Raw genomic sequence first — 22,897 nt, forward strand, 5'->3', positions numbered from 1 at the left:
CTAGGGAAATCCAATCAATGTAAAACTAAAAAATAAGAAAGGGGATTCATCACTCAAGTACCTCTCACTCACTCACCACTCACTCACTCCTCACTCACAGAGCACACTATCACTAAAAAAAAAAGAAAGTAAGGGGAACCCATCACAAGGCTGAATATATAGCCTGCCCCCACCTGAAGGGGATGAAAAAAACTAAAAATAACGTTGAATAGAAAAAAATCAAGCTGTAGGAAGACATTAGTATGAGACCCTCATATGAAGTTAAAAATATATATCAAATAACATTATATAAGGAAGCTTCAAAAAGTTCATGGATAAATGGAATTAAAGGATCATGGAATTCTGGGAGTAAATCCATGAAGTCCCTGAAGAAGCCTGATGGTAGAAGTCTGACTCCGGTGGCAGCACCTGGCACCCCATATGAATGGGTTGGGGATTTACTTACAAAGGGGCATACTGCAAGTCTAAAGACTGCTCCATCCCTGACTACAGAAATAGCGATGTGGACTTAGAGGACACACGTCTTTCAGACATGAATGCTAAAGACTAAAGCGGGCTATGTGGTGTTAGGTAAGTGGGACCAGGATATGTAACCCTCAAAGAAATGGGGACTGGCCTGATGGCAGTATAGGCAATCTTACAGAAACAGCAACTGGACCTACGATCCTGTGGGGCAGGGGAGGGGAGAGAGTAGGGAAGGGGTGGGTGAGCAGGGAGCCAACAAAGACAGGTACAGGGAAATATTAAATGTTCTAAAATTGGTGGCAAGGAGAGTGTAGCTCTTTTGATCGTGTTTGATCAATTGAAGTGTATCATAGGAAATTACTGAGAGGAACAATGGGTAAAAATAATCATGGGTAGGAGGGGGTAGAGGAAAAAAGAATATATATATTTTTACAAAGAAGTGTTTATATGCAAAACACAGTAAGGAAGCAGATGGACTCTGTGCCTCTACTTAAATATTACCTCAGCACAGAATGTTTTTTCTAATAATGTGGCACTGTATGATACTGACCTCCATGACATGATCGCTGATGACAAAATGGGTGCATAAGCAAAGGTGATGAAGAAAACCAATGGTGGTCAGCTATTAAAAGATACACCAGAGGAAATGGAAGACAGCATCCCTGAGTCCATAGCCAGGGTACCAATTTAATTCAATTCCAGCTGCTGGTGGGGAGAGGACACACACACACACACACACACACACACACACAAACAACCCTCTGAGCTACTGGGGCATTAGCGGTCTTGGCACAAATTAGGGCAATTCCACAGAAGGATGGATGATGTAATAACACTTAATATACTGAACTCAAGCATTATAAGGCTAATTAACAGACTGGCTCAGAAACAAACCCATTGAACTGCTGCCTATAGAACACACATCTCAAGATTACAGACATAAACAGACTGAGAATTAAAGGCTGGAGAAAAATATACCAAGCAAATGGCAATAAGCAGGGATAGCAAACTTAATCCCTGACAAAACTGATCTCAAAGTACAAGCCATAACAAGAGAAAAAGAGGGGCACTACATAATGCTTAAGGGAACACTATACCAAAAACCAGTGAGCATAATAAATATATATGAGCCCAATGAGACCCACGAAATTCATAAATCAAACACTACAAAAGATGAAAATAGAAGTCACAGGCTCAATATAGTAGATGACATTAATACATGTCTGTGAAAAAGACAGATCACTGGGAAAGAAAGTGAACAAAGAGGCTACAGATTTAAACAGCATAAGTAGATGACATGACCTGATATATATTTTCACAGCTTTCCACCCCAAGAACATTCACATTCTTTTCAAGCCCATATGGCACATACTCAGAGACCACATGCTGGGACACAAATCGAACCTGAGTATGAAGCTAGTATAACTCTGATACATAAAGCGGGCAAGGATCCCACAAGAATTGAGAACTACAGACCGATATCCCTAATGAACATTGATGCAAATATCCCTAACAATATAATAGCCAATAGAACACAAAAGTATATTAAAAAAATAATGCGATGGTGTGTGTAGAAGGGGGTGGGTGGGTGGGAACATTAAAAAAAATAAAATAAAATCATGCACCCTGACCAAGTGAAATTGATACCAGGGATGCAGGGATGGTTCAACATACGAAAGACCATTAATATGGTTCACCTACATTGACATGACAAACCATAGTACAGGATAATATCAATAGATGCAGAAAAAGCATTTGACAATATCCAACACCAATTCCTGTTTAAGACAGTCAAGATAGGAATGGAAGTAAAATTCTACAAGATAATACAAACTATATATGAAAAACCAACAGCCAACGTGGTAGTCAATGGAGAAAAGATGAATGCAATTATACTGGAAAAGGGGAACAGACAAAGATGCCCCTTGGCCCCACTCTTATTTGACATCATAATGGAGGTTTTATCTAATAGCATAAGGCTAAGACAAGATGTCAAAGGTATTCACGTGGGGAAGGAAGAGGTGAAACTCACAGATGATATGATTTTATATATGGAAAATCCCAAAAGATCCATAAGGGGAGTACTGGAAGCAATAGAGAATATGGCAGAGTGGTGGGACACAAGATCAAGAAACAGAAGTCTATCAAACTGCTATACACATCAGATAAGACTACAGAAGAGAAGATCATAAAGGTGGTACCCTTCACAATAGTCATGCACAAATTGAAATATCTAGGGATATATCTGACTAAAAGAACAAAAAATCTATATGAGAAAAACTACAGAACACTATTACAAGAAACCAAGAGTGACCTCAACAAATGGAAGAATATCCCATGCTCGTGGATTGGAAGACTCAATATATAGTAAAGACATCAGTTCTGCCCAAGGTATTAAATAAGTTCAAAGCAATCCTGATACAATTACTGTCATCTTTCTGAAAGAAATGTAAGTAAAACTGATTAACAACTTCGTATGGAGAAGGATGAAGCCCAGAATTAGCAGAGAACACCTCAAGAAGAAGGACAGAGTGGGAGAGCTTGCTTTACCCAATGTTACACAATCACAGTGGTATACTGACAGATATGCAAACCAATGGAAAAGAGCTGAAAAACCAGAAATAACATAAGCATACAGACAACTGATCTTTAATGAGGGCCCAAGAACTATCAAAAGGGAAGCAGAAGCCCTCTTCAAACAAGTGGTACTGGGAAAAATGTGTATGTACCTGAAGAAATATTAAGCAAGAATCTTGTCTGACTGCATGCACAAGAATAAACTCAAGGTGGATGGCAGACTTTGAGGTAAAACTCCAAACTATTAGGGCCATCAAAGAGGGAATTGGGAGAAACCTGAGATCCTTGGCACAGAGAATACATAGGCTATTAGAAACAGGAGGGACACAAACACAGAAGAGGCACAAATTGACAAGAGGGATATATACTGAAGATAAAACACCTGTGTACATCAAAAGAATTCACTAGGAAAAAAACAAGAGAGCCCACAGACTAGGAAAACATCAATAGCAATGACATGTCAGACAAAGGCCTTATTATTACTCTGCTAGCTTCCAAAAGAAAAAAAACTAATTGCCCATTGAGGAGGTGGGCAATGGACCTGAACAGAAGTTTCACAGGGACAGAAAACCCAAATGACCAATAAACATATCAAAAAATGTTCCCGATCATTAACCGTAAGAGAAATGCACATTAAAACAAGATACCACTTAACATGATCAAAGATAGCCCAATTTAAACAATCAGAAAGCAACAAGTGTTGGAGGGGCTGTGGTGAGATAGGAACTCTCGTCCACTGCTGGTGGACCAGTAGGTATGTACAGCCACTATAGAAATCAATTTGGCGATATCTAAAACAAATGGAAATCGAGCTACCATATGACCCAGCAATCCCCCTACTAGGCATATACCCAGAAAAGGCAAGAAACAAACCACGGCCAGACATCTGTGCTCCAATGTTCATTGCGGCACAGTTCACAATTGCAAGGAGTTGGAAACCACCCAAATTTCTATCAACAGAGGAATGGATCAAAAAATGGTGGAACATCCATACAATAGAATACTACACATCCTTAAAACACAGTAATGAATGCATAAAGCACATTGCCGTATGGAAAGAACTGGAAGAAATCATGCTAAGTAAGCCAAGCACAAAAACACAAGTACAGCATGATTCCACTGAGGTAAGCTTAAAAGGGGGGGGGTGGGGAGGGATAGGGGAAAAGCTACTATATACATACATCCCCGGGGGTGATGTCCAGCAACTATGGCAGGGATCAAACCCAATCCAGGAATACATAAGGCAGCCAACTAAAAAGAAGGGTAAAAAAAGAGAGAAAAAAAAGACATGGGTAGTGAGGGAGCAGGGCACTAACCCACTCAAGGCGGGGATTTTGTTTATATCTCCACAGGAAAGGGAGAGAGAGACCAGGCTTCAACCCGATGTGCCAAGACATGAATGCAACATACCGGCATGTATCAGGGAGCCAATAGAGAGGTCTGTGGGGCCGGCCCCAATCTCAACTTTGTGCACACAGATCTGCCCCCCCTCAAAAGAATGCACTTCAGAAGAAAGCACTTGGGCTACAGTTTGGGGAAAGGGGAGTATCTGATTAGAGGACCTGGGAGAAAAGAAAAGAGATGGAGAGGGAGGGGAAGACATACTGGCTCACCAAGCCCCAAGGACAGTATTCCTGTTCGGAGCAGACAGTGCACAGAGAAGACCATAGGGCCAGCCCCCATCATGAGACAGGGCGTTCCTCACTAAACCATAGCCCTGCAGGGGATAATCAATATTGGAGACACAGCACGGGAATAGTGCACAATCTAAATCTGACCCCATCACTTTGGAGCAAAATACTAAGGGCATGCAACAGAGCAGCGATGGGAGCAAAGTGATGAAAAACTCAGGGAATACCAAAAATAGACATTGGAGACAGAGTGTGGCACCCCATCAGACTCAACTAGAAAACACTCATAAAGGCCAACCAACAGACCTTGAATTATTTATAGGTCTTCCCATTTTTCAGTGGCTTTCTTTTGTTGTTTTCTTGGTCTTGACATCCTTAGTTGTTTTATTTGGCTTTGCCGGGTTTTTGTACTTTTTAATTTATCTGCATGTCTATCTACACTTGATCTTAGCCAAAAGGCCAAGAAGCGATGTGCATGTCTATCTAAATAAGAGAGGTGGGATAAATAATTTGGAGATGTAAAGAATGGGACTAGTGGTTCCGGGGGATAAGGGAGAAGGGGAGGTGGGAGAAATGAAGCAGGGGGTCGGGGGTTGGAGAAACCAACCCAAGAACAAGGGAACAATAGTAAACTAAAATCAATGGAGAGAAAGGCATAGGATGTCTAGTAGGGCTTAATCAAGGGCAATGTAGCAGTGAAGAATTACTAAACCCAATGAAGGCCAAACATGATGGTAGAACAAAAGGAAAGTAAAAGGAAAGAAGAGGAAAGAACCAGTAGGCAAAGGACATTTATAGAGGTCTAAATACAGGCATCTACGTGTGTGTCTATAAAATGAGAGGGGAATAGATCTATGTACGCCTAGCTTCAGGTTAAGGATTAAGATTTCAGATGGACATTAGGCCTCAACTCAAGTACTCCATCAACACAAGAACACTTTGTTCTAATAATCTGGCATTCTGTGATGCTCACCTTCCTGACACGATAGCTGAAGACAAAATGGGTGCATTAGTAAATGTGGTGAAGAAAGATGATAGCGCCCGGCTATTGAAAGATACAGCGTCTGGGGTCGTAAAGGCTTGAAGATAAACAAGAGGCCATCTAGCTCAGAAGCAACAAAGTCCACATGGAAAAAGCACTCCAGCCTGTGTGATCATGAGGTGTCGATGGGATCAGGTACCAGGCATCTAAGACACAGAGCAAACCCATACCAAAGATGAATGGGGGTGGTTGTGGGGGAACATAGAGTGGAGGCCCAATGCCCATGTGTAGACAATTGAATATCCCCCTACAGAGGGGTCACAGGGAAGAAATGAGCCAGTCAAGGTGCAGTATAGAACCAGTGAAACACACAACTTTCCTCTAGTTTGTTGGTGCTTTCTTCCCCCCACTATCATGACCTCAAGTCTACCTTACAAATTGGACTAGACCAGAGCATGCACATTGCTACAGATAAGAGCCGGAAACACAGGGAATCCAGGATAGATAACCCACCCAGGGCCAACAATGAGACCAAAGATACCAGGAGGATTAGGGGAGGTTGGGGGGAGAAAAGGGGAATCAATCATGAGGATTAACCGATAACCACCTCTCATGGACAAACAATGGAAAAGTAGGTGAAGGTGACGGAGGATGATGTAAGACATGAAAATAATAATCTCTCATTTATCAAGGGTTTGTGAGAGAGGGAAGCCAGGGGAGGGAGGGGGAAGAAATGAGGAGCTGATATCAGGGGCTCAAATGGGAAAAGATTGCTTTTAAAATGATGATGGCAGCATATGTGCAAATGTGCTTGACACTGGATGAATGGATGGATTGTGGTAAGAGATGTAAGAGCCTCCATTAAAAGAATTTAATTTAAAAAATAAGAAAATGATGATGGCAACAAATGTACAAATGTGCTTGACACATGTATGTATGTATTGTGTTAAGAGATGTATGAGACAATAAAATCATTTATTTTTAAAAAAACAAAGATACACCATCTGAGGTCTTAAGGCAGTGGTCCTCAACTTTCCTAATGCTGCCAACTCTTTAATACAGGTTCCTCATGTTGTGGTGACCACCCACCAACCATAAAATTATTTTTGTTGCTACTTCATAACTGTAATTTTGCTACTATTATGAATTGGGAGATCCCTGTGAAAGGGTTGTTCGACCCCTAAAGGGTCATGAACCAGGGGTTGAGAATCACTGTCTAAAAGGTCTGTAGTTAAACAAGCAGCCATCTAGCAGGGAAGCAACAAAGCCCACATGGAAGAAGCACACCAGCCTGTGTGATCATGAGGTGTCAAGTGGAATAGGTATCAGAAACTCAAAATAAAGCAATCGAATCAATGTAAAGGGGTGTGGATGTAGTGGAGACCCAAAACCCACTTTAAGATAATTGGACAGTCCCTATCTGAAAGGCCACATGGAAGGGATGATAAATCCAAGGTGTGGTATGACACTGATAAACCACATACCTATCCTCTAGTTCAGCGGTTCTCATCCTGTGGGTTTCGACCCATTTGGAGGTCAAATGACCCTTTCCCAGGGGTTGCCCAATTCATAACAGTAGCAAAATTATAGTTATGAAGTAGCAACAAAAATAATTTTACAGATGGGGGAGTCACTACAACATGAGGAACTGTATTAAAGGGTCATGGCATGTGGGGGGAGGTCAGATGCTTACCGGCATCCTCCCTGAGGGCAATCAGTTGTCAGACTGCAGTGGGCCCCACTCCCTGCTGCTAAGGACAATGGATGCCTGCAGTCATCTATTTGGTTCCAGTAGGTGGGGTTTACACCCTACTGATAATAGTTCCTATGGAGATCCAAAGAACAGATCAAAGTTAAGCTGCTATCCTAAACCTACAAACCGCCCATCTTGTCACATGTATACCCCCAATCCCTCCTCTTCCTATTGCGTGTATGAACCTAGACCACCCCCTCTCATTACTGTATTACCTATAGCACAGCCCCTTCCTGTGACGTATGTCTTCACCTGTAATTGGGGGGCTTGCATGTCCCCAGAGAAGATAAAAAGCCTGGCCTAGCATTAAATATCGCTCTCTCCCTCCACGTGGACCATCAAGCGTGGCTGAGGTGAGCATGCTACCAAGAATCATGTCTGACTCCATTTATTTCAATACTTTTCTTCTATCTCTCATGCTCTCTATAACTTTACTATGATCTTTACTTATTATCACTGTACAATTGCACCTACCAGACCTGTAATGATGTGTTAGGGGCTGGCTTCCCCTGGCAACGGCATAGGAAAGTTGAGAACACTGCTCTAGTTCTTTAATATTTTCTCCCCTTACTATTACTTGTTTACCTTATTAATCATGTCAGCTTTGCATAGATAATCCATCAGAAACAATATCAGGAGTAATGGGCCCCTGAGGTGAACTGTTATCATTGATGACTGCATAACCCCACTCCATGGAATTTTACAAATTTGTATGTGAATGGATATACTGGATTGTGTAAAATATGGGTGAAGGCCAAAAAAACCCTATTCTAGGAGAAATAAAAAATCATGGAATTCTTCCATAAACTTATCGAAGCCCCTTCATATAAAAGTTAGAGATGAATATACATGTAGTAAAAGTATAAGGTCAAGAATAGGAATATAACTTTTAAAATGGGAAGACAGTGTAATATGGGACTTCAAATGTATCTGAAACAGATAAGGCAAACAGAAATTCGCAAAGCTACACTAAAGCAAAACAAAAAAGCCCAAACTCACTTCCAGTGACTTATAGCTATCCTATAGATCAAAATAGAACTGTCTCTGTGGATTTCCAAGGCGGTAACTCTTTACAGGAGCAGAAAGCTTCATCTTTCTTCAGCAGAACTGCCGGTGGGTTCAAACTGTAAAACTTGTAAGCAGCCCAACTGTAACCCACAATATGTCACTAGGACTCCTTTTACAAAGTTCAGTCATGGATAAAATGCTGTATTTTCTGTATTCTCTTTTAATGTCTAAAATATTTAAAATTAAATATTTGTCATAAGAAATTTTACAATTAAAAAAAGGATCTTTTATGTCTTGTGTTCCCAGATCCTGAGAACAGTCCATTATGCCTTCAGTTATCTTTCCTACAGGTAATATTTTTCTTGTCATCCCGATGAAAGCATTAAGATGTATTTGACAGTCCATTAAAATATTAACAAACTACATATCATTTCTATAAAATCTTCACAGGCTATGAAAATAAATAGCTTCATTAAGAATAACTTCAGAAAGTGAGAGTCTGTCATTAGACCATACCTGGCCTTGTATCTCTGGTCTTACAGGATATGTACTTGGGTAAGGAGCGCGAGTCCGGGCAGTTGAATTCCAATAGTTAGAATTGTAGTTAGGATAAGGTGGCTCTTCCTAGGGGAAAAAGGAAAGTAGGCATACTTTTAAAAGTGGGTCTCTTTTTTTATATCATTCTGACATGTTAAAAGCGGCAAGTACAGTGTGCAATAAAAAAATCAATGATCAAAAAGCAATAAAACCCCATTATACAACACACATTATACAAAATCACAAACTCACTTCAGTCTGGTTGACTCTGCCTCCACAGGGCAGAGCAGTACAGAGTTTCCAAGGATGTAATCTTTATGGAAGCAAACTGCCTCATTTTTCTCCCAGAGAGAGGGATGTTTGAACCTCTTGCTATTCCGTTAGCAGCTCAACACATAGCCTACTGCACCACCAGCTTTTGTACTACACAACCATTCATTATTAAACTGATATAGACACATTATATGATAAATGATATACCATGAGCAATTATTGTCTAGTAAAAGTCTGTTCTTAATACATTAGTCCACCATAGCAAATGATGTACAGTAAAACCTGTAAAAATTCCAAACTGTTATATAAAAACCTGCCAAAGGGAAAACGTTAATATTTTCCAATAAATGTGTGATAGGAAAGCGATGATTGAACCCTATCAACAGAAGAAAACTCAAGGCTCAAAAAACGAGGCAGTCCTGTGAAGTTCTGGCTCTCATCACAGGTTTCACAGTGTAAAGAATTTTACTACGATGATTAAAACCTGAAAATATTCTAATTCAAAACCAAACTCATTGCCATCAACTCAATTCCTAATAGAACAGAATAGAACTGTCCTTTATGTTTTTGACACTGTGAATCTTTAGAGAAGTAGAAAGCCTCATATTTCTTCCTCAAAGAAGTTGGTGGTTTCAAACTTCTGACCTTGCAGTTAGTAGTAGTCCAACATATAACCTACAACATCACCAGGGCTCTTCTTTGAAACCATTATGCCCAGTGAAGTCAGTAACAAAGAACATATGTTGTATTATCCCCTTTACATAAAGTATCTACAAGTGAGTGTGTAGAGATCAGTTTATTGGCGGTTTATTAGGGATGAGAGTGAGGAAATGAGGGGGAAAGGAAAACAACTTTTAGGGGACACTGGGCGTCTGTTCAGGGTAATGGAAAACTTCAGGAATAGTTACAGTTGGACAACATGATGGATATATGAAATGTCACTGAACTGTACATGTAAAGATTGCAGCAAAAACAGGGGAAGATGAGAATGGTTGTACATATTGAAGAATAATAATGTCATGATTTGTAAATGAAGAAATTGAACTGATGTGTGTTCTGCTTATTCTCAACAAAAATTTAAAAGATTATAGTACATCTATTACCTACATATTTAACACATACACGATTAATAAAACCAGAGTCCTTACATTGCCTCTCTCCAATCACCCTTTTCATCAGCATTAATTTCATTACTGCAGACAATATAGTATATTTCCAGTATTAAAGAGTATTCGCCTATCTCTAAAAACTTCAGACGATATTACTACTAAAGTTTACCTCAAACACATATATTTTAAGTATTCCTTTGCTTTTACCACACTCTAGATTTCATATATTCCTCTGCTCCCTGCCATGGCTGAGCTTTATGTTGGCAACCTACAACTAACAAAAATAAGACTTGATGTAGAGTAACTTTTACGCCAAGATGTAAAAGTAGCTGTTTTTCTAACTTAAAAAGCCATTACAATGATTTCTGAATAAGCTTACCAACTCTGGTAAGATCAAATCAGACCTTCTTAGAGCACCTATTTTCAGCTGAACATATACACTGTTAGCCTATAAGTTATTCTTTTTTAAACTTTGTAGTTTTAAGTATCACTTTAAGTTTGAATTGAATCTTCAGAATCCCCCCACAGACACACCCAGAACTTCATATATGCTCTTACAAAGAAATTCAGTGGCAATGGTAATCATCTTGGCACACTTATCAATTTCATAATACTGTTTTCAAAACTTTATAGTAATATATGAAATATAGCAATAAAGTGAAAAAGTACCCCCTCATTTCTGAAATATGAAAGCTATGAAGTGGCAAAGTTGAAAAAAAAAATACTACTAACTTTTAGATCTTAACTACCCACGTTTTAATCAGGTACATTACACTCATCAAGCACCTCACTGTCCTACCCTGGATGGAGCCCTAGTAGCATCATGGTTAAAATATCTGGTTCTTAACCAAAAGGTCAGCAGTTCAAACCCACCAGGTACTCTATGGAGAAAAAGATTTATAGGCTTAGAAGTCCTATGGGCCATTTCTATTCTAGGAATCACAAGAAGTTGGAATTATTCACAAACAGGGTGTGTGTGTGTGTGTGTGTGTGTGCCATTTCTATTCTAGGAATCACAAGAAGTTGGAATTATTCACAAACAGGGTGTGTGTGTGTGTGTGTGTGTGTTGTTTTGTCTTCCCTAGCTCAGAGGTATGCATGTGACCTAAGCTAGGCTAATCAATTGGTTTTTCTCTACCTAAAATTTGAGACGAGTAAAGCAGTAAACGAGTACGTCTGACACCACACCATCCCTCTACAACAGAGAACCAAGAAACTAAGTGAAACAGGTACAAAAACAATCCTGGTGCCCTGAGCATGAAATCAAATAAAGAACTACATTAAACACCGATTGGGCAATGAAATTGACTGAAAACTATACCCAAGAAAATACAACAGAGAGTTCTGACAAGTGGCCTCCCACAGAGTGGCCTACTTGAGACAAAGGCAGTAAATATCCTAGGTGAGGAATACAGAAGACAACATCACAGAATTCCAATGGGACACAGAATAACCGTACAGATGTTCCAAAATAAAATAAGTTCCTGACTTATTTTACTCTCCCTCACCCTCCTGATAATGGCAAAACCTCCCTTCCCTGCAGTACTGGCCACCAAGGACCAAGGTAAGAGCCTTAGCTTCCTCTTCTGCCCTGCCTGCCACTCCTCCCTCCCTGCCCATCAGTCAAATGTTGGCACCTTAATGGCATAGCAACAGCCACTAGTCCCACCCCTCATACTCACCAACCAAACCAAGTGTAGCACATATGCACATGTCTTTTGTACCTGTTTCACTTAGTTTCCTGGTAACTGCTCCCTCTCTTCCCACATCTCCTCCCTCTCTTTACCCACCCAGTCTGGTAAAGGGCATCAGGCATGTATGTAACAGCATACAAACCAACCCACCAATTATACTTAGCATAAAAGAGACAGCAGCTGGAGAGCAAATGTTTTGAGAATGATGAGGGCAATGAATGTACAAATGTGCTTTACACAATTGATGTATGTATGGATTGTGATGAGTTGTATGAGCCCTGAATAAAATGATTAAAATAAAGAAAAAGACAGCAGCAGAACCATTGCACATCCACCCACCATTCTTCCCATGCCCCAAATTCCAGAAAAAGTGTCTATGCACCCACTCAAAAGGCAACTAGGCACATGGACTTCTTCTGCAAATGGAATACACAGAAATCAAACATACTTCATCAGTGGAATGGCATGATAGAGAAGCTCAATATCAACAACTAAAACCAGGGCAGGGGCTGATTGTGGAACACACCATCAGTTGCTAACATGTAAGTTCAGGATAGAGCTGAAGAAAATTAAAACAAGTTCACAAGAGCCAAAATTCGACCATAAGTCTATCCCACCTGAATGAATTTTAAGAACACTGGTAAAGCAGATTTGACATATTGAACATTAATGAAATAAGACTTGATGCACTTTGGGATGTCAGAAGAGACTCTGAAACATGCTCTTAATCATAGAGTAGCTAAAGCAAATGGAAGAAGTAATGAAGACACAGAGCTGAATAGAAATTTTATAGAGCAGCTCCAGAAAACAAAGCCAAATTTATAATGAAATGTACAAGGACCTAAAATTAGAAAACCAAAAGGGAAGAGCACACTCAGCAAATCTGAAACTGAAAGATCTCAATAAAAAACTAAAACCTCAAGTTACAATCTGAAAGAGTGTATGGGCAAAAAACTGAATGATGCAGGCAGTATCAAAAGAATATAAAAAGAAATGAGTAAAAAAAAAGATTCATCGCGGCACAGTTCACAATCGCAAAGAGTTGGAAACAACCCAAATTTCCATCAACAGAAGAATGGATTAAAAAACTGTGGTACACACATACAATGGAGTACTATGCATCGCTAAAAAAACAGTGATGAACACATGAAGCATATCACCGCATGGGAAGAACTGGAGGAAATTATGAAGTAAGCCAAGCACAAAAGGGCAAGTACATGAGTTCGCTAAGTTTATTTAAAAAAAGAAAAATGCAAAGGGACACAGGGAAAAAGCTACTACTGTATACAAACACTCCAGGGGTGAGGTCCAGTTACTATGGCAGGGGCCAGACCAAATCCAGGGGTACATATGGTAGCCAACTAAAATGGAGGGGGTGGGGGAAGGAAAAAAAAGAGGTGGGGCGGTGGAATAGGGCACTGACCCACCCAAGGGAAGAGCACTGTGTCTTCACAGGGAAAGAGAGACCAGACTTAAATTCAGTGTTCTAGGATGCAAATGCAGTGAGCCAGCATGGAGAAGGGAGCCAGTGGAGGGGCCTGTGGGCTGGGCCCCAATTCCAGCTACGTGGACAACTGCCCCCTCCCCCCAGAAGAATTTACTTTAGAGGACCTCACTGAAGCTGCAGCTCAGGGAACTGGACGTGTCTGCTAAGAGCATACAGGGAGCAAATGAATGGGAAGGAAGAGAGTGGAGCACATCCTGGCCCACCAGGCATGGAGGACGATATTCCCACTCTGAACAGCCAGCCAATGCACAGAGTGGACCGAATGGCTAATCCCACTCTGGGACAGGACGTCCCACACTGACCCATGGCCCTACAGGGAACAACACTGGAGACTCAGTGTCGGGATTGGCCCCAGTCTAATCCCCAGACACTGAGGCAAAACACTAAAGACATGCAGCAGAGCAAGGGGGGGAGCAGAGCAGGGAGCTCCCAAGGGAGTGCAAAGGACTTTGAGGCCAGAGCGTGACACCCTATTGGACTTGACTGGAGAACATGCCTAGAGGTAAAAAAATCAGACATTGATCTATTCACAGGTTTTTCTTTTTAAATGTTTTTCTTTTTTTAATTAATTCTTTTTTGGGTCATTGGTTTTCTTTTTTTGTTGTCATCGTGTGTTCTCTTTTGTTGCTTGTCTTGCTATGCCTTGTTTTTGGTGCATATTATCTCTGCAGATCTATCCAAGTAAAATAAGCTGGATGAACAGTCTGGAGGAGAAAACAATGGGAGTGATGGTTGGGGGGAGACTTGAGAGAGGGGGAGATGGGGGAAAGGAGGTGGTGTTGACCAATCCAGGACAAGGGAGCAACAAGTGATCCAAAATTAGTGGCAAGGCCTGGTAGGGATTGATCAAGAGCAATGTAACCAAGAGGAATTACTGAAACCCAAATGAAGGCTGAGCATGATAGTGGGACAAGAGAAAAGTAAAAGGAAACAGCGGAAAGAACTGGGAGGCAAAGGACATTTATAGAGGTCTAAATACAGGCATGTACATATGCAAATATACTTATATATGATGATGGGGAACTATATCTATGTGCATATATTTTTAGGTTTAGTATTAAGACAGCAGATGGATGTTGGACCTCCACTCAAGTACTACCTCAATGCAAGAACACTTTGTTTCTATTAAACTGACATTCCAGTCCATGATGCTCACCTTCCCGACATAATCGCTGAAGGCAATTGTGTGCGTAAGCAAAAGTGGTGAAGAAAGCTCATGGAGCCTGGCTATCAAAAGATATAGCATGTGGGGTCTTAAAGGCTTGAAGGTAAATAAGCAGCCATCTAAGAAGCAACAAAGCCTAAATGGAAGCAGCACTCCAATCTGTGTGACCATGAGGTATCAAAGGGATCAGGTACCAAAGAACAAAAAATCACATTGTGAATAAGGGGGAGTACGGAGTGGGTACCCAAAACCCATCTGTAGGCAACAGGATATCCCCTTACAGATGGGGTGCAGTGAGGAGACGAGCCAGTTAGGGTGCAGTGTAACAACGATGAAACATACAACTTTCCCCTAGTTCTTAAATGCTTCCTCCCCACCATCATGATCCCAATTCTACCTTACAAATCCGGCTAATCCAGAGCATGTACACTGGTACAGATAGGAACTGGAAACCCAGGGAATCCAGGGTGGATGATCCCTTCAGGACCAGTCGAGAGTGGAGATACCAGGAGGGTGCATGGAAGGTGGGGTAGAAAGGGGAACCAATTACAAGGATCTACATTTAACCTCCTCTCTGGGAGACGGACAACAGAAAAGTAGGTGAAGGGAGACTTCGGAGAGTGTAAGATATGACAAAAATAATAGTAATTTATAAATTATCAAGGGTTCATGAGGGAGCGGGGAGGAAGGGGAAAAATAATAATTTATAATTTATCAAAGGGTCACAAGGTGGGAGGGAGGGAAAAAAGAGGATCTGATACCAAGGACTCAAGAAGAAAGCAAATGTTTTGAGAATGATGATGGCAACAAAGGTACAAATGTCCTTGACATACAATAGATGGATGTATAGATTGTCACAAGAGTTGTATGAGCCCCCCCAAAATTATATATATATACATAAAGAAGACAAGGAAAAATAAGTAAAACCGCTTCACAAAAAAACTAGTTCAAGCTCAAGGGCAAAGGACAATGATAAAGGACAGGAAATTAACATACTGAGGGGAAGAATTCTAAGAACAAAAGAAAAACCTTTACCCTCTTCCCAAATTCTGAACATTATTTGCATTGTTAGATTCTTGGTCAGCACAAATAACTTGCATTTAACTACTAACCTAAAGGTTGTTGGTTGGAACCCACGCAGTAACTCCTGGAAAGAAACTATTAGAGATCTGTTTCTATGAATATCACAGCCAAGAAAATCCATGTAACACACAGAGTTCATGGCAACAAGTTTTTTTCTTTTTCTTTTTGCCTGGCTTGGGAACTTCTTCTGTTTTCTGGAACTCATTAATTTTAGGGGCTCCCATGCTTTATTCACCAGGAGTCTTGAAAAATAGTCGGCAAAACCAGCGTTTTACAAATGAAAAGGTTGGTGGGCCACGAACCCCACACTCTTTTTTTTTTCTTCTTTTACATTTTATTAGGGACTCATACAACTCTTACCACAATCCATACATATACATACATCAATTGTATAAAGCACATCCATACATTCCCTGCCCCAATCATTCTCAAGGCATTTGCTCTCCACTTAAGCCCCTTGCATCAGGTCCTCTTTTTTTTCCCCTCCTCCCTCCCCATTCCCCCCTCCCTCATATGCCCTTGGTAATTTATACATCGTTGTTTTGTCATATCTTGCCCTATCCGGAGTCTCCCTTCCCCCCTTCTCTGCTGTCCCTCTCCCAGGGAAGAGGTCACATGTGGATCCTTGTAATCAGTTCCCCCTTTCCAACCCACTCACCCTCCACTCTCCCAGCATCGTCCCTCACACCCTTGGTCCTGAAGGTATCATCCACCCTGGATTCCCTGTACCTCCAACCCTCATATGCACCAGTGTACAGCCTCTGTCCTATCCAGCCCTGCAAGGTAGAATTCGGATCATGGTAGTTGGAGGGAGGAAGCAACCAGGATCCGGGGGAAAGCTGTGTTCTTCATCGATACTACCTCACTCCCTAATTAACCCATCTCCTCTCCTAAACCCCTCTATGAGGGGATCTCCATTGGTCAACACTTGGGCCTTGGGTCTCCACTCTGCACTTCCCCCTTCATTTAATATGATATATATACATATATATACATACATATATACATATACACATATATACACATACAAACACACACTTATATCTTTTTTTTTTTTGCATGATGCCTTATATCTGGTCCCTTGGGCACCTCGTGATCGCACTGGCCGGTGTGCTTCTTCCATGTGGGCTTATTTGCTTCTGAGCTAGATGGCCGCTTGTTCACCTTCAAGCCTTTAAGACCCCAGACACTATCTCTTTTGATAGCCGGGCACCATCAGCTTTCTTCACCACATTTGCTTATGCACCCATTTGTCTTCAGCGATCCTATCATGGAGGTGTGCAGTCAATGATATGATTTTTTGTTCTTTGATGCCTGGTAACTGATCCCTTTGGGACCACTCGCTCACTCAGGCTGGTGTGTTCTTCCATGTGGACTTTGTTGCTTCTGAGCTAGATGGCCGCTTGTTTATCTTCAAGCCTTTAAGACCCCAGTCACTATCTCTTTTGATAGCCGGGCACCATCAGCTTTCTTCACCACATTTACTTGTTCACACACTTTGGCTCCAGCCGTTGTGTCGGGAGAGTGAGCATCATAGAGTTCCAATTTAATAAAAGAAAGTATTCATGCATTGAGGGAGTGTTTGAGTAGAGGCCCAAGGTCCTTCCGCCACCTTAATACTTGACCTATAAATATAGACACATAGATCTATTTCCCCATCCTCCTATATATATTTGCATGTACATGTCTTTGTCTAGACCTCCATGAATGCCCTTTGACTCCTAGCTCTTTCCTCCATCTCCCTTGACTTTCCTCCTGCCCTACTACCATGCTTCATCGCCACCTGGGCTAGAGTATACCTCTTCTCTAAGCAACCTTACCCTTGATCATTTCCCACCAGGCCTGCCACTCCCACTTCTCTACCATTTGGGGTCCCATGTTTTTCCCTTGTCCCTGGGTTTGTTAACACCACTTCCTTACTCCCCCTACCCCCCCACCCCAAGTCCCCCCGGAACTGTCGGTCCCGTTGTTTTTCCTCCAGATAGTTCATCCAGCCTGTCCTATTCAGACAGACCTGTGGCAACAAGTTTTTTTAATAGGTATTTTTTTGTTTTGTTCTCAATATTGTATGGGTATTGTACTTTTAAATGAGTAAATTGAATTTTATTTCAATTAGTAGATAGAAAAAAATTAGTGAATAGAAATAAAATTTTCATTTAATTATTGAGCTGTAAGAGTTCTCTATGTATTTTGAATACAAGTCCCTTATAAAATAAACAATATAAAGTGTGAGCTCCTGAAGAGATATCTATATATATATCTCCAATATGAAAATCTCTGCCTTTGTAGTAGATTGCTTAGTTCATTCACAGCTATGTAAGGTGATACATTTGGATTTATACCTGCCTTTTTACTTTTTAAAAAATCATTTTATTGAGGGCTTTTATTCAATGCATCAATTGTATCAAGCATATTTGTACATATGTTGCCATCATAATTTTCTAAACATTTACTTTCTATTTGAGTCCTTGGTCTCAGATCCTCTTTTTACCCTCCCTCCCACCTTGTGACCCTTTGATAAATTATAAATTATTATTTTCATATCTTACACCAAGCACATTCTCCCTTCACCCATTTTTCTGTTGTTCATCCCCCTGGGGGATGGAAGTTTATGCGTCCATCATTGAGATCAGTTCTCCCTTCCTCCCCTCCAGCCCCTACCTTCTCCCTACCCTCCTGGTATAGATACTCCCATTTCTGTTCCAGAGGGTTTTATCTGACCTGGATTCCATGTGTCATGAACTCTTACACCAGTGTACATGCTTGTCTATCCAGAACTGAAAGGCAGGACTGAGATCATGATAGTGGGGGGTGAGGAAGCCTCAGAAAACCAGAGGAATATTGTGTGTTTTATCAGTACTATACTGCACCCTAGTTGATTCATCCCTTGTGACCCTTCTGTGACAGAGTGTCCTATTGTCTACAGATGAGTTTTGGGTCTCTGCCACAACCCCCTTGTTCTCAACAATATGTTGTTTTGTTTTGGGTCTCCTAATGCCTGTTACCTGATTATATTGACACCTCATGATCACACAGGCTGGTGTTCTTCTTCCATGTGGGCTTGTTGCTTCTCTGCTAGATGGCTGCTTGTTTAACTTCGAGCCTTTAAGACCTCAGATGCCGTATCTTTTGATAACCAGGCACCATCAGCTTTCTTCAACACATTTGCTTATGCCCCTATTTTCTCTTCAGCGATCATGTCAGGAGGGTGAGCGTAACAGAATGCCAGGTTGTTAGAACAAGGTGTTCTTGTGTTGAGGGAAGATTTGAGCAGAGGCCCAAAGTCCATCCACTTCCTCAATATATTGCCATATAAATATATGTACATAGACCAATACATCTATTTTTATGAATATATTTACATAAATGTACAACTACATTTATACTTCTATCCATAGCTTTGCTTCCTAGATCGTTCCTGCTTCTTTTTACCTTCCTCCTGCCTCACCATCATGCTCATCCTTCTTCTGCCTCTTAGTAATTCCTCTCAGCTAGATTGCTGTGGCTGCAACACCATTGGGATCTCTACATCCTCCTTGTGGTTCCTATAAACTCCCTAGCTGTTCCCCTGTCTATGGCCTTGTTTGCTCACAGCTCCTTTATTTACCCAGCCTCCTTCTCCCCCATGTCCCTCCAGAACCTTCATTCCTGTTGCTTTCTTTTCGGGCTTGCTCCCCATGCCTATCTTATATTGACAGGTAAAAAAACAACAATAACAGAGACAAAACAAAAGACTGAATAAAAAGAAAAAACAAACCAAAAAAGAGGGGGGAAAAAACTAGCAAAAATAAACAACGAAAAAGCATACATAATTCCAGGTTCACACAGACTTTTTGAAGCCCCATCATATATAAAATGAGGCTGAGACCTCTTGCTGTAGCAGAAATTTTTTTTAAAAAGCTATCTCAATGGGCCACATAAAAATTTATAAGCCAACAAAAAGAGGTTCTCATTGGCAAAATATGGGCACGTTTAAATGTAAGTATCAAAAAGAATGGTTGCGTGCTCGCTTCGGCAGCACATATACTAAAATTGGAACGATACAGAGAAGATTAGCATGGCCCCTGCGCAAGGATGACACGCAAATTCGTGAAGCGTTCCATATTTTGCCTGTGAAATTATAACTGTGTACAGTTTAAAAAAAAAAGAATGGTTGCAATTCAGTAAAACAATGTACCAAATATATATCAAACCAATAAACTCATAATGATTTTTTTAAAAAGAAAGACCATTGAGATGCTCAACTAATATGGTCCTTATAGTCATAACTTACGTGATGTGTTATAATTCTAGACTCTATGCCTGTGGCTGTCTTTGAAGGGCTTTCTCTATAATACTAATGGACAGGCATAGGGTGGAATTAATACCCGACTTCAGTTGACAGTGTGAAACATGTCACACCCTTGTTTCCTTCGAGGCATCTTTAGACTCACTAGAGCAGTGGTTCTCAACCTTCTTAATGCCGCGACCCTTTCATCCAGTTCCTCATGTTGTGGTGGACCCCCCCCCCAACCATAAAATTATTTTCATTGCTACTTCATCACTGTAATTTTGGTACTGTTATGAACTGGACAACCCCTGTGAAAGGGTCGTTTGACCCCCAAAGGAGTCACGACCCACAGGTTGAGAACCACTGCAATACAGGGTGTGACTTAAGACATCATCCTTATGAGGGAGGGGGGAATGGGGAAGGAGGGGGTGGGGGGGAAGAGGACCTGATGCAAGGGGCTTAAGTGGAGAGCAAATGCTTTGAGAATGATTGGGGCAGGGAATGTATGGAAGTGCTTTATACAATTGATGTATGTATATGTATGGATTGTGGTAAGAGTTGTTTGAGTCCCTAATAAAATGTAAAAGAAGAAAAGAGAAAAAAATGATTAGGGCAAAGACTGTACAGATGTGCTTTATACAATTGATGTATGTATATGTATGAACTGTGAAAAGAATTGTATCAGCCCCAATAAATTGTTAAAATAAAAAAAAATTTTTTAAAAAAGACATCATCCTTTGGTTTCCTTGGAAGTGTGGTTAGCTAAGACAAACCATATCTCCATCAAAATTATTCCTAGGTATGTGTACGAGTCAACTGGAACACAGAAAATAAAAGGTCCATTTGGAAGAAGGTTTCCAAGACTGTGAAATGGTAGAAGCCACAGAGATCAGATGCAGCAGAGATTATGGTACAGAGGCTCATAGGAGAAGCACTGAGATTATAAGGTACCTTCTCCTCAACTGTCTAAAGACTATGGACCTGTGAATCCACAGGTGGGCTGACTTCCTAGCCAAAGGAGGCATAGGCCAATGGACATGGCTGAGAGGTTGAGGGCCAGAGAGAAACATGGCTGGTAGCTGAGGAAGGTGTTGCTGTGGACCAGTGGTTCTCAACCTTCCTAATGCCGTGACCCTTTAATAACAGTTCCTCACATGGTGGTGACTCCCAACCATAAAATTATTTTCGTTGCTCCTTCATAACTGTAATTTTGCTACTGTTGTTGTGAATGGGGTGATCCCTATGAAAGGGTCATTAGACCCCCAATGGGGTTGCAACCCACAGGATGAGAACTGCTGCTGTGCACCAATGCCTGTTTGCTGATCCTGATTTGTGGTAACCTATCAGCTACCCTATAAGCTCTCTTAATTATAGGTACTGAGTTCTGTGTGGCCACTGTAGTGAATTATCAAACCCACTATAGAAATAAAATAGCATGGGGAAAAAAAGAATGGGGGGGGAATAAATAAAATAGGTTGGGAAGAATGGTTGGTATCACATTAGGTAAAGAATTCTGAGTGGAAGAATGTCTAAACCCTGTCTTGTGGCAATAAGAAGCCGAGAGGTCAGATATGGCCATCAAGCCATGTACACCAACAATTCCTTTCCTGTACTTTAAAGGAGTTTTTTTAAAAAGGGAGTTTAGGATTAAACAGAAATGAAATCTCCCAACTTTTCTTAGAAATTTTTTTAATAAAGAGTTTTATTCAGACACGATCCAAATATCACACAAGTCAATAATTCAATCATATGAAGAAGTGTTGTACAATCATTACCACATCAATTTTAAAACATTTTTTCTTGTACTCCTTGTTATTAGCTCCCCACTTCCCCCAACCTACTCTGCTATGTCCCCAAGGAATCATTAATCAAGTTATTATCTCCATAAGAAATCATTTTAAATTGAAATTATTATTCATGGCTTGATTGTGGTGGTAGTTTGCATGACTATAGATATTTGTCAAAATTCAGAACTTTAAAAATGATTAATTTTACCATGTTAACAAAGACCTGATAAAGCTATAACTATGTTTTATTAAGTCTTATTAAAAAAAAAAGGTTGCCTTCACCCCCTAAATCCTTGGGTTAGTGCAGGTTAACTAGAAAAAAAAATCTAAAGATACTCATCTGTGTGTGCATAAGAGAGAACTTTAAATCAAAGACCAATTGTATATTGAGAAAACATCCCAGCCCAGTTCAGATCAAGTCATTAAGTTCGATAGTAGCCAACATAACCTATAAAATATTCTATTCTTCAGACTTACACAGCACATGCAACGATGCCAAATGCAGGAAGATCATAGGCTGGTGGGTGTAAAGTCTTGTGGATCCAATGCCAGTGAAAGGATCTCAGCTCTGGCTCCTCCAGCCCTCTGAGTATGGCTCCTCAACAGGAAGGAGAAGCAGAGAGAGAGTGTGACCCACCTCTTCTGATGGTAAAATCAAGAGAGGAAGTTCCTAGAATCCTCATGAGAACGCCATGCCCACAGAGGAATCATTGAATATGATCTGATTGACAAGCTAGACTCCATCCCTTGACTCATAATAACCTCAAATTGACAGAGATTATGTAACTACACGCAGTCCTTTTGGATAAATATGAAACACATCTAAAAATATCGAATCTGAAATATCACAAATGAATGTCTGCCAGCATATGGTACTCCTAACAGGACACTAATTCTAGGAAACGGTGATTGGTTTCACAAGAAGCTGGTTTAAACTAAAGTCTGGTCTACAAATAGAGTTGCCATTTTTATCATGTTGAGGTGGCATTATTGGCTACATACTGGGCTGCTAATCACAAAGTCAGCAGCTCAAAACCACCAGCCAGCTCAACAAGA

General features: G+C 40.7%; 1 protein-coding gene and 1 non-coding gene across 3 annotated transcripts in view; one reads left to right on the forward strand and one right to left on the reverse strand.

Moving 5' to 3' along the window:
- BAG4 (BAG cochaperone 4) overlaps nucleotides 1-22,897 on the reverse strand; it is a 63,587-nt gene that overhangs the window by 26,804 nt on the left and 13,886 nt on the right. For both annotated transcript variants that reach the window (XM_075556687.1, XM_075556688.1), the window contains exon 2: nucleotides 8,933-9,040. In XM_075556687.1, the coding sequence (XP_075412802.1) occupies nucleotides 8,933-9,040 (108 nt within the window). The remainder of the gene's footprint in view (nucleotides 1-8,932; nucleotides 9,041-22,897) is intronic.
- Nucleotides 19,787-19,893, forward strand: LOC142455687 (U6 spliceosomal RNA). The gene has a single exon (XR_012785837.1). It is a non-coding gene; the product is annotated as a U6 spliceosomal RNA (small nuclear RNA).

The sequence above is a fragment of the Tenrec ecaudatus genome, chromosome 8 (genome assembly GCF_050624435.1).
Source record: "Tenrec ecaudatus isolate mTenEca1 chromosome 8, mTenEca1.hap1, whole genome shotgun sequence".
Lineage (NCBI taxonomy): Eukaryota > Metazoa > Chordata > Mammalia > Afrosoricida > Tenrecidae > Tenrec > Tenrec ecaudatus.